At 40.4% G+C, this 11,005-nt stretch overlaps 1 protein-coding gene across 1 annotated transcript; it reads right to left on the bottom strand.

Moving 5' to 3' along the window:
* Nucleotides 1-1,066: 1,066 nt before the first annotated feature.
* Nucleotides 1,067-10,764, bottom strand: LOC122540202 (mannan-binding lectin serine protease 1-like). Its single transcript, XM_043675581.2, has 5 exons — nt 10,643-10,764; nt 8,486-8,702; nt 5,277-5,454; nt 3,290-3,418; nt 1,067-1,202 (listed from the first exon to the last, which is right to left on the bottom strand). The coding sequence occupies exons 1-5, from the start codon at nt 10,663-10,665 to the stop codon at nt 1,186-1,188; spliced, it is 564 nt and encodes a 187-aa protein (XP_043531516.1). The 5' UTR covers nt 10,666-10,764; the 3' UTR covers nt 1,067-1,185.
* Between the last annotated feature and the right edge of the window lie 241 nt (nt 10,765-11,005).

Raw genomic sequence — 11,005 nt, 5'->3', positions numbered from 1 at the left:
TATGCTTGCCAGCAATTCCTGATCTTGTATGTTATGGTGTTTCAAGCGCCAATCTAAAATTTCTTAAATGTCTTTGAAGCTTCCTGTTTCTACTAGAATAAGACAATATCCTTTATTATATGTTGGCCTCTTTGGCAATGAATTCCAGACACCCTATGTGCTTGGTGAGTGAAAAATGTTTTTTTCTCATTGACTCCCAACTGTCTGCTCCTTGCCTTTAAATCTGTGCTTCCTGGTTACTGACCCCTCTAATAAGGGGATAAATGTCTGCCTTTGATTGGATCAATGTCCCTCCATTTTGTATGCCTCAATCAGATTTTGTCTCCTCCTTTCTTCCCCTAAACACCCCCACTCTTCTGGGGGGTGGGGGGAGACAGGTTGTCAAGGTGGAGGTGAGCTGCTTTCTTCAACCATTACTCTTACTCTTTGTTTTTGGCAAGCCCACAATGGCATTAGGGAAGGAGCAGCAGAATTTTGACCCAATGACCTTGAAGGAACAGCAATGTGTCTCCAAGTCAAGATGGGCAACTTGCAAGTGCTGATGTTACCATGTATCTGGTGTCCTTGACCTTCAAAATGGAAATGGTTGTGGGTTTGGAAGATGCTGTCTAAAGATTTTGGTGAATTTCTTCGGTGCATATTGCAGATGGTACGCACCGCTGCTACTGAGGGTCAGTGGTAGAGGAGTGCTAAATTTCACAGGCACCGGTCCCAAAAACGTTCCTTCAGTTTTACTACAGCAATGTTATATTGCTGCTCAGAGTTAACTGAAGTGGATCCTTGCAACCAAAAGCCCTCATTAAATCATACACAATATTTACAAAGGTAAATAGGAGATACTGTTCTATAGCCTCTACTCAGTTTTCAGATGTGCCTAATGATAGCAGGCATCACCAATGAGATATGCTACTCATTAGCAAAACAGGACTCAATCATTAACCTACCAATACCAAGCAAACATTCCCTGAAAGTTAACCTTACATTTGAAAACTAGAAAAGTGATCACTCCTACTTTAATTTTTACTTGGTGCCTTATTTTCTCAATAAAATGTCAGTGAAAGCAACAGAAGATATTTGGTTAGTTTAATGCAGCTCAGTAGAATATGAATAATTGTCAGGCATCTCAAGCATTTCATTGCCATTTCCTGATGTACCAAGGCTGGCGTTTGGATTGCAATTTCGTGGTTACACTTTGCGGATGACTGGAAAAGAAACAAAAGGTGGAGTTTAATGGAAAAAGGAACGGTCAGTCTACACCAGTACCTGACACATTAACTGGATATAAACTCTACTAGTACTAGTGGATCAGGGAAATGATTGTCTCCCTAGGACTGGTACATTTTCAGCTCATTTATTTTAATACTGAAAAATTGCCAATATGATCATCCAACACCAGATATGTTGATTATTGTAATTGCAATGCTAAAACTAAATGCTCCATGTATTTATAAAATATCGGCTCCTAAATGTTTTACTATTTCCTATTTTGGTGACATTTTATCCTCTTGGTTCATTTCTTTTGTTTCGTTCAATTTTGATCTTTTCAATCCATTTTGCTTTTTTAAGAAATTTAGATTTTTCACTTGCCTGATTATTTCTGATGATTATATCTCTGCTTTGGAAGTGAAGGGAAGGTTTATGGTGTAGTTATATTGTAGCAATTGAGCTTATGTTTGTTATGACTGTTAATTTACTTGCACTGCCATTTAGTCTCATTTCACATGATACAACAGCAACCTGCCTTTCTTGGAAAGGCAAATCAGGACAGGAATTATTCAGTTAATGGTAAGGTCCTGAACAAAGAGACCTTGGAGTGCAGGCTCATAGTATCTTGAAAGTAGAATCACAAGTAGACAGGGTAGTGAAGGAGGGGTTTTGGATGCTTACCTTTATTAGTCAGTGCATTGCGTACAGGACATTGGTTAGGCTATTATTGGAATACTATGTTAAGTTCTGGTCTCCCTGCTATAGGAAGGATGTTGTTCAGATAAGACTTACAAGGATGTTGGAGAGTTTGAGCTATAGGGAGAGGCTGAATAGGCTTGGGGCTATATTCACTAGAATGTCAAGAGGCTGAGGGGGTGACCTTTAGGGGTTTATAAAATCATGAGAGTATGGATAGGTTAAGTAGAGAAGGTTGTTTCTCTGGGGTGGGGAGTCCAGAACTAGACAGCATAGGTTTAAGGTGAGAAGGGAAAGAGTTAAAAGGGACCTAAGATGCAACATTTTCATTGAGGGTGGTGCATGTGTGGAATGAGCTGCCAAAGGAAGTGGTGGAGGCTGATACAATCAGAATGTTTGAAAGATATCTGGATGGGTATATGAATAGGAAGGATTTAGAGGGATTTGGGTCAAATGCTGGCAAATGGGACTAAATTAAGTTAGATATGTTAAGCCATGGATAAGTTAGACTGAAGTGTCTGTTTCCATGCTTTATAGCTCTGACTCTTTGGTAATGCAACCCAATGCTGTATGTGATTGTATTTTTCTTGGAACATAAATTACATCACACTTTGATTTAAGGTCAAAGCTTCAGTTGTTAAACTTGACATTTAACAGGTTGTCAATATAATAGCAGTGCATGTTAAGTTTCAGTAGCTTATTTTTAATTACCTTTTTCAGGCAGGTCCATGACAAATCTGAGCCACAGACTTTCTGGCCCAGAGGTAAGAACACTACCACTACACCACTAGAGTTAAGTAGAAGCTATGATGCCTGTATAAACCTTATAGATGAGGGAATTCGAAGTGATTTTTAAATCTCATTCCTGATCAAGGCATTGCTTCACTGAACGTAAACTAATGACTAATTTATGTTTTTATTGAAGATTCCGTTTCAAATACCAATTAACTGGTTAAAAATTCCTGCTGTGAGACTTTGTAAAGTATTATTGATCACTTGACTAATTGGGATATATCAGAAAGAGTAGCCATACTCATAATAGAGCCTGGAGGACACCTACAGCTTACTGTCCCATGAGCTATACTTTTGCTGGGAGCTCTTCGCTGATTAAAGAAGGCAAAGAACTATCCCTGAGATCAGTATTATTCAGTTTTCATTAAACAAGTGAAAGGCCCGTATCAAAATACCCTGTGCATTTTTTTTCTTCTTCTCCCCATTGATAAATACCCATTCACTACTGAAAAGCCTATTTTGTGGGGAACTGTAGATACAGTTCTGTGTCCAGTTACTTCATGGTGCTGTGTTTTTAAGCAGACCATTAACAGAAATGAGAAGCTATGGGTCGAGGTTCAACTCTGAGCCCCACAATTCATTTTGATTTTCTTACCTCTGCAGATCTTATCTGAGTCTAGGAAGTAACCTGGCTTACAGGAGCAGTAGTACCCTCCCAGATAGTTATGGCAGTAATGGTCACAGGTTGGTTCTTCAAAAGCTGTCTGATCACACTCGTCAATGTCTAACAAGGCAAGATAAGACAGAAAATCAGTCCTAACCTAAATCAAAGGTGGAACACTTTTGAGAGCTCAACGGTTTCCTCTTTCTTTTGCTTTTATGAATCCTATCACCATCCCATTTACAGCATCTTAGAGTTTTAAATGAGTCCACTGTCCTATTATCAATTTGCCTTCACAACTATCATGGTCTGTGTAAAGAAATACTTCAACAACTTGCAATTCAATATAGATCTTCATGTGGTCACCAACAAGCCTTTTTTTTTTATAAAACTCTTTTAACTTAGTAAAACATCAAAACTCTCTTGGCAAAATTATCATCAAGCTGACAGCACATTAAACCATGAGGAATTGAAAGATGACTAAATGCTTGACCAAAAAGATGGTGGATCCCAAAATAGGAGTGGGAGGTAGTAAAGTAAAAAGGTATATGGAGAATATTCCTGAACTTCCAGACTAGAAAGCCACAGGTATAACCACCTATTGTGGGATGATAGAAATTGGGAATGCCAAAGAAACTCAGAATGGAGGATCACAGAGATCTTGCAATATGAGGGGAGTTTACAAAACTAGGGAGAAGGTGAACCAAGTAGGGAATTGAACACACAGAATGAAAATCTTAAACATTTTTTGTAAAATATAGAATGCCTATGGTGTGGAAACAGGCCCTTTGGCCCAACTCGTCCATACCGACCCTCCAAAGAGGGACCCACCCAGACCCATTCTGCTATTACTCTACTTTTACCCCTGACTAATGCATCTAACCTACAAATCCCTGAACCTATGGGGTAATTTAGCACAGCAAACCCCCCTAACCTTGCACTGTGGGAGGAACCCCAAGCAGGCACAGGGAGAATGTGCAAACTCCACACAGTTACCCGAGGCTGGAATTGAACACTGGTCCCTGCTGTTGTGAGGCAGCAGTGCTAACCACTGAGCCACCGTGCCGCCCTAACTTTATGCTCTCACTTTATGGCCTCATTGGGAGGCTTCCACTTGTACATTGACTACATTCAGCTATATCGCTCCTACTGCCAATTTAAGCCCCTTCACTGCTCCTGTGCTGTTTTAATGCTCATTTGACTACCTCGTGCTCTCCTGTACTGAGCGCATTCACATCTATATATCTCAGTACAAACATTGTGCAGGATACTGTTCACTCAAAGTTCAATAAGTGGGGAAGGTGATGGGGTATTATTGCTCAACTTCAGGAATTGACAGTCAAATGATGACTGTAAAATTGATTGTTGCAAAAACCAAATTTGGTTAACTAATGCTCTTGAAATAAGAAACTGTCCTCTTTATCTGATCTGACTGATAAGGGGCACCAGCAATGTGGTTGACTCTTGATTATCCTCTTGGCAACAAATGCCGACCCAGCCACCTACAATTTGATCTATTATGGACTGAGAAAAAGGGTAATAAATGGATGGGATTTGTAGCAACATCTTAAAGCATGTTATAGGAAGATGAAACAACAAAGAGGAGAGAAAATGAAAATAATGACAATGTTAGATGTCTAAAGCTTTGTGGGGGGAAAAAAAAACAGGATTTTACAGAAGCTCTGGAAAACAGATGTGGAGGGATTTTGAGGAGGAGTTCTAGAAGACTGAGCAATAGCTGAACGAATGGTCAGTGGTCACTGGTGGTAACACTGAGGACAAAGAAATCAATAGTCTCCATGCAGTTGGAAGGTTCATGCATTGTCCTGTTAGGAAGTCAAGGATCTTATAGTGAATGCATTTGGGTATAAGGTAACCTGCAGGGCCAGGCAAGGTTAAGGTAGGAATCGCTTGCCATTTGTTCCATCCTAGCCCTTCACAGCTCTCTTGCATACAGATTACATCTAAAATAGCTTCTTACCTATGGCTGCATAATGTGCAGCAAATCCGGTGTAATTCTTCTCGTTTGAGTAATCAGTTCTGAATATCACTGTCATGTTGTTCCCTGTGGAATAGAATCGTTTGTCACCGGGAACCTCTTCTGTATCTGTGCTGGTCTCTCCACACAGCTTGGCCAACTGTTTTCCATCTGTTAGGATCTGAACATAATTGAAAAATATTTTGGGGTTTCTTTGAAATTAGCTCCTTTTTTTTTTGTATCTGCTATTTTAAGCCTACTTTTCTATGTTGCTCTAAGAATTAAAATCTATTGTATTAATAACAGCATGTATGTACAGTATACCTCTAGGCCTTTAATAATTAACATTTTACACACTGAATAGGGAATCTTATGCAAGTGTGCAAACATGTTTTATTAATTTTTGACAATTTTTTAACTTTTTTCAGCTCTTTTTTATTTTTTATGATCCTTGTGCTACTGTTCATTATGTATTTTTACACTGAAATTGAAAGATATTTTAATCTCTCAGTTCACTACTCTATCCCAAGCAGCATAATGGGATGTCAGCTTTCATTCTGAACTCACTTTGTGGAATTAGCAGTTCCCGACTGCTCATTCTCCAGCCTTCCATCACTCTAGAGTAATGTTAAGCACTTTGAATTTCACATGAAATAATCATCAACATGACCAGTTAGCTCATTGCATCTCTGTTTGCATCAGCTGCTGGTAATTACAGTAAACTCTGAGTCAAATCCCAGAGGATCTGTCTTCGAATCAGGTTAAGCACAGCTTAACCAGCCAAGACATGCCCATTTTCCACATGAATGTAACTTTAAGCAATTCAATAGGCTTACAAAAGTTTCTAATACTTAAAACATTGAATTAAAAAGAACCATTAATCTTTTTTATCTTAATGTTCATCAGCATGAATAAATGAAAATAATGTCCAATCTTGAGAGAGGCTGGCATTTAAAATTGGAAAATTCCATAGTAGTTTCTGTATAATGTGTTGATTTCTGACGAGTGCCATGCAGTTTGTCACATCATTGGAGTCAAACATGGTACTGGTGTTTTGATCCTGCATAATGGAATCCTGGAATATCTAATGTTCTTCAGAGCATTGGCCAGGGAGATAGGTGAGCAAGCAGGCAGTCATTCATCTGAATCTTCAGAACCATCTGCTGAAGAATCCACTGCACCCATCATGCATTTCTTGGAATAACCTATTGCAGTCAAGATTGGGGGTGAGGGGAAAGTGTCTTGCTATTGGGTTGGTTGGCATCATCCTGTCCGTTGTTTTGTCTTGTGCAGCTGTAAGCTGGTTGGAGCCTCCTTGTGCTTGTGGCCTCTTTTGCCACCCTGCAGGTCTTGTCTAGCATGAACATGGCTGGTAAAGCAGTGAGATTGCCGTCCTGCTTCCAATCAATGCACTCAATAGTTTGTCATGGACATTTCACATTCCTAATCATCCCGATACATGGGGCCAGAGCCTGGCCGTGATGTTTGGAGGCAGGATTGTCATTTGATCTTCGGAGCTGTGATGTCAGAGTTCATTAGCAGTTGACTACATTGACGGAAATCTCCCTTTTCTTTTGTTGATTCATTGTTCCTCACACATGTCTCAATTTCTGGAAAGCATCCAGGTGTTTAATTTGTATTGTACTGTGTGGGCAGTGTCTTCACTTTTACGAAGCCTCTCAGCTTTTCAGTGCCATCCGTGTGGGCACAAAGCTATCATGCAGTTTTGCCATCACATGTGCTCCCTTAACCATCAAATAGTGGCCTGACAAAAGACAGTAAATACAACCCAACTTCATCCAAATTAAAATGTCTTTTTGTCCAAATTCATTAAAGATAAGCATAAGCCCATTTTGAGAGTCATTGCTGTCATAGCAACGGTGCTCTCACTTTTCACCAACCAAAAGACAATGTTGTGCCTTGTCTTGAAGTGGTTCAGCCATTTGTTTCTGCAGGTAAACTGTATGGTTGCCATGGAGATTTCCTTTCCTGCAGGATTGGGTTGAGATGGGAAAGTTCTCTAATGGCTGCCTTGAATTGCATCAGGTTAGCTTCTCCAATATCTGGCGAAGCAGCCATTCTCTCTCTCTTCTTATCAGAGACCATGTGTGTCATCGTTGAACCGTTCCAAGATGCATCCTTGGTTTTCATAATGGTGGACAAACCTGATGGTGTAATCTCACACTCTTCCACGATGTCCACTTTCTGGTTCATGCAATGGGTTTTCCACTTGTCTTCTCTCCGATTCGGAACACAGTTAACTTTCTCAAAAGTTTTGTCAATCCCACTACTTTGCAAGTTGCCTCACCTGCGCATGCTTGGGCCCTACTGCTCCTTTTGCTTGGCCAGGGAGATTGTGATCCTTTTTTGCCATGATTCCTTTTGGCAAAATTCAGATTACCTGAAATTCTGCACTGGTCAATCCAAGCTATCTGTGATTACCTGATTCTATAGTTTTTACTCAGCTGCTTGAAGCTAACTTTCATACAAGTAGAATTTTGTATCATCCAAGTGACAGATATAGATAAGGTGAATGATAAGTGTCTTTTCCCCAGGGTGGGGAACATCAAGACTGGGGGGTCTGGTATGTTTAAGGTGAGAGGATAAAGATTTAAAAAGGACATGAGAGGCAAATATTTTACACAGTGGTTCATGTGTGGAATGAACTTCCAGAGGAAGTGGTGGATGTGGGTACGGTTACAAAGTTTAAAAGATATTTGGATAAGTATATTAATAATAAAGGTTTGGAAGGATATGGGCCAACCGCAAGCATTTGGGGTTAGTTTAATTTGGGATTAGTTTATTTGGGATTATGGTCAGCATGGGCTGGTTGGTCTGAAGGGTCAGTTTCTGTGCTGTGTGACTCTAAGTCTGATTCTTTGCAGTTTCAGTTTTATTAAATTTACAACCATATGAAAATGTTTTTGTACATGCTAAATTCAACAACAATCAACTCGTTTTTCATTATCATGCACAGTGATATGAATCTATTTAAAAAGTTCCACCACGTTTCTAGTAAAATCACAAACATTTTTAACAATATAAATACTTTGGCAACAACTGCAGAGAGAATCCTGTGAAAATGAATTCCAGATGTTGCTATAAAGACCAGATTTATTCTTACACCGATGTTGTTCCAGGATATCAGGTCTGTTGTTCAATCTATACCCAATACTCTCCTAAACTCAGTTATTCGATGGAAGTGGTGATACCTTAATGTTGTCATATTCACAGCGATAGGATGGTTCAAGGCTGAAGTGTGAGAAATACAGTTTTATCACAAATCCACTGGGGACAGAAATGTTCCAGGTCTGGTAGATATTATCTCCATATGCAGTTGGAAAACCGGGAGATTGCAATTCTCCAAACCTCTCGTTCAATGGAAAGCCAAAAAGTGCAGGAAGCATGGGTGAGACCCATAGGAATAACCTGAAAAAAACAATGAACTTAACTGAAATATACAATTTGGAATTGACTGGGCAGCAGCAGTTAGGAAAACTTTTATTTTCATGTATTTTTGTTCTTACTCCTGCCCATCGAGGTAGCCTCCAAGAACTCCATGCTCTTCCAATTCTGGCTTCTTGTGAACATCCCTGACTTTCTGCATGCCACCATTGGCATCAAGTCTTCAGCTGCTTGGGCCCTAATATCTGGAATTCCATCATTAAATCTGTTACTCGTCCTTTAAGATGTTCCTTTCGACCTTCCCCTTAATCAACATTTTCTTCACCAACCCTGCTGCCTCCTTTCTTGTGATAGTGTCACATTCTGTCTGATGATCTGCCTGTGAAGTATCTTGGGATGTTTTATTATGCTAGAGATACTACAGAAGTGTAGGTTGTTTAGATTAGATAACTTTACAGTGTGGAAACAGGCCCTTCGGCCCAACAAGTCCACACCGACCCGCCGAAGCGCAACCCACCCATACTCCTACACATCTACCCCTTACCTAACACTACGGGCAATTTAGCATGGCCAATTCACCTGACCTGCCCATCTTTGGACTGTGGGAGGAAACCGGAGCACCCGGAGGAAACCCACGCAGACACGGGGAGAATGTGCAAACTCCACACAGTCGCCTGAGGCGGGAATTGAACCCGGGTCTCTGGCGCTGCGAGGCAGCAGTGCTAACCACTGTGCCACCGTGCCGCCCACTGCCACCGTGCCGCCCACTAAAATGTTGCATGTTAGCTTGAAGATAGCCCATAGCAGGGAATTTAAATATTTTTTTCAATCTGGTATTCCATGGCAACAACTAACTTTATAAAGCTCCTTCTGCTTCAGTGCCATTCCTCACCCAAGCCACAAAGGATTACCCACTACTGCCTTGAGTCATATAACACATTGAGGCCTCTTCTGGAGAACTGTGTCCAGTTCTGGTTGCTCTGTTAAAGGAAGGATATTATTAAACTGGAGAGGGTTGAGAAGATATTTCCCAGGTTATTTCCAGGAATGGAGGGTTTTGAGTTAGAATGAGAGGTTAGATAGGCTGGAATGCTTTTCACTGGAACACAGAAAGTTGACGGGTGACCTTACTGAGGTTTATAAAATAATGAGGAGCATAGGTAAGGTGAATGGCAGGTGTGTTTTCCCTAGATTTGGGGGATTTCGAGACGATAGGGCAAATTATTAAGGTGAGAGGAGAAAGATTTAAAAAGACATGAGGAACATTTTTTTTTTACAGTGGCTTGTGTGTGGAATGAACTTCCAGAGGAAGTGATGGAGACTGATACAGTTACAATGTTCAAAAGACATTTGGATAAGTCCATGAATAAGAAAGGTTTGGAGGGATGTGGGCCAAATGTAGGCAAATGGTATTAGTTTAGTTTGAGATTATGGTCGACATGGGCTGGTTGAACCAAAGGGATCTTTCTGTGCTTTATGACTCCATCGTAACATCAAGCTATTCAAATGTTCAGCCCATTATGTCTGTGCAAAATTAATTTCACTCCCCTGTACGTTCCCCATTGTCGTCCACAAGATAGTACATGAACCTTGTTAAAAAGCTTCATCCTGACAGTGCCAGTAAGTGGCATTGTCATTTTAACGCTGAGTTGTGTGGGCTGGTGCTCAACTGAAAGTAGCTCTGAGCAATCCCAAACAGATTTCCAATCGTCCCCTTATAGCAGAGGGAGCCCCTCCCTGTCACAGCCACCCAAGTTAGGTTCAAAACCCAGGAACAGCAAGCTGAAATTCCAATTAATTCTGCTAAAAAAACTGTCATTTTCCACTTGAATAAGTTCTTTTTTTAAAGAAAGTTAAAACTAGTGTTTTATTTTTAAGCCTCTAAGTCATTCCAGCTCAAACCCGGTCCATTGATGGATGGTTTTACACCCCTGCCAAGTTAATGTTGTATCTGCTTCACTTACCACATTGTCAGAGATTGCTGCATTTTCTCCTGTCTAGTTGATAACCTCCCTGCTCACCCCAGTTTCAGTGAGCTCCTGTCATGTCTGCACACGAGCAGAAATGGTGAACTTGTTTATTGTCCGATTAACCTTTTGCCTTTGTATTTGTGGTTATTGAACTGCACTATCACCTTCCCTGTCAAAATAAAAGTGGGATTTCTTAAAGGCGTACTGCCTTCTTAAAGATCTACTTCCTTCTTATCCTTGATACACGAGTGACTATCCTTCTCAACGCCTCCCCTTGCTTGTGGTGTAGTGACCCTCGGGTTAAACCAGTCATCTCCCCTTTCTTTGTAAATATTTTTGTTAAGAACAAAGATGTTA

This window comes from Chiloscyllium plagiosum, unplaced genomic scaffold, assembly GCF_037043375.1.
Source record: "Chiloscyllium plagiosum isolate Xiang-an unplaced genomic scaffold, Cpla_swu_hap1 HiC_scaffold_37, whole genome shotgun sequence".
Classification (NCBI taxonomy): Eukaryota; Metazoa; Chordata; class Chondrichthyes; order Orectolobiformes; family Hemiscylliidae; genus Chiloscyllium; species Chiloscyllium plagiosum.
Note: the sequence above shows the minus strand (reverse complement) of the source record. Positions and strands in the feature narration are given on the sequence as shown.

What these genes read in the sequence shown, in the direction of transcription:
- LOC122540202 (XM_043675581.2), bottom strand. Translation starts at nt 10,665, where the DNA reads ATGCAGCAATCTCTGACAATGTG. An exon ending in CAGCAATCTCTGACAATGTG is followed by an intron (nt 8,703 to 10,642) that starts GTAAGTGAAGCA and finishes TGTTTTTTTCAG; the next exon opens with GTTATTCCTATGGGTCTCAC. An exon ending in TGCACATTATGCAGCCATAG is followed by an intron (nt 3,419 to 5,276) that starts GTAAGAAGCTAT and finishes TTGCCTTGTTAG; the next exon opens with ACATTGACGAGTGTGATCAG.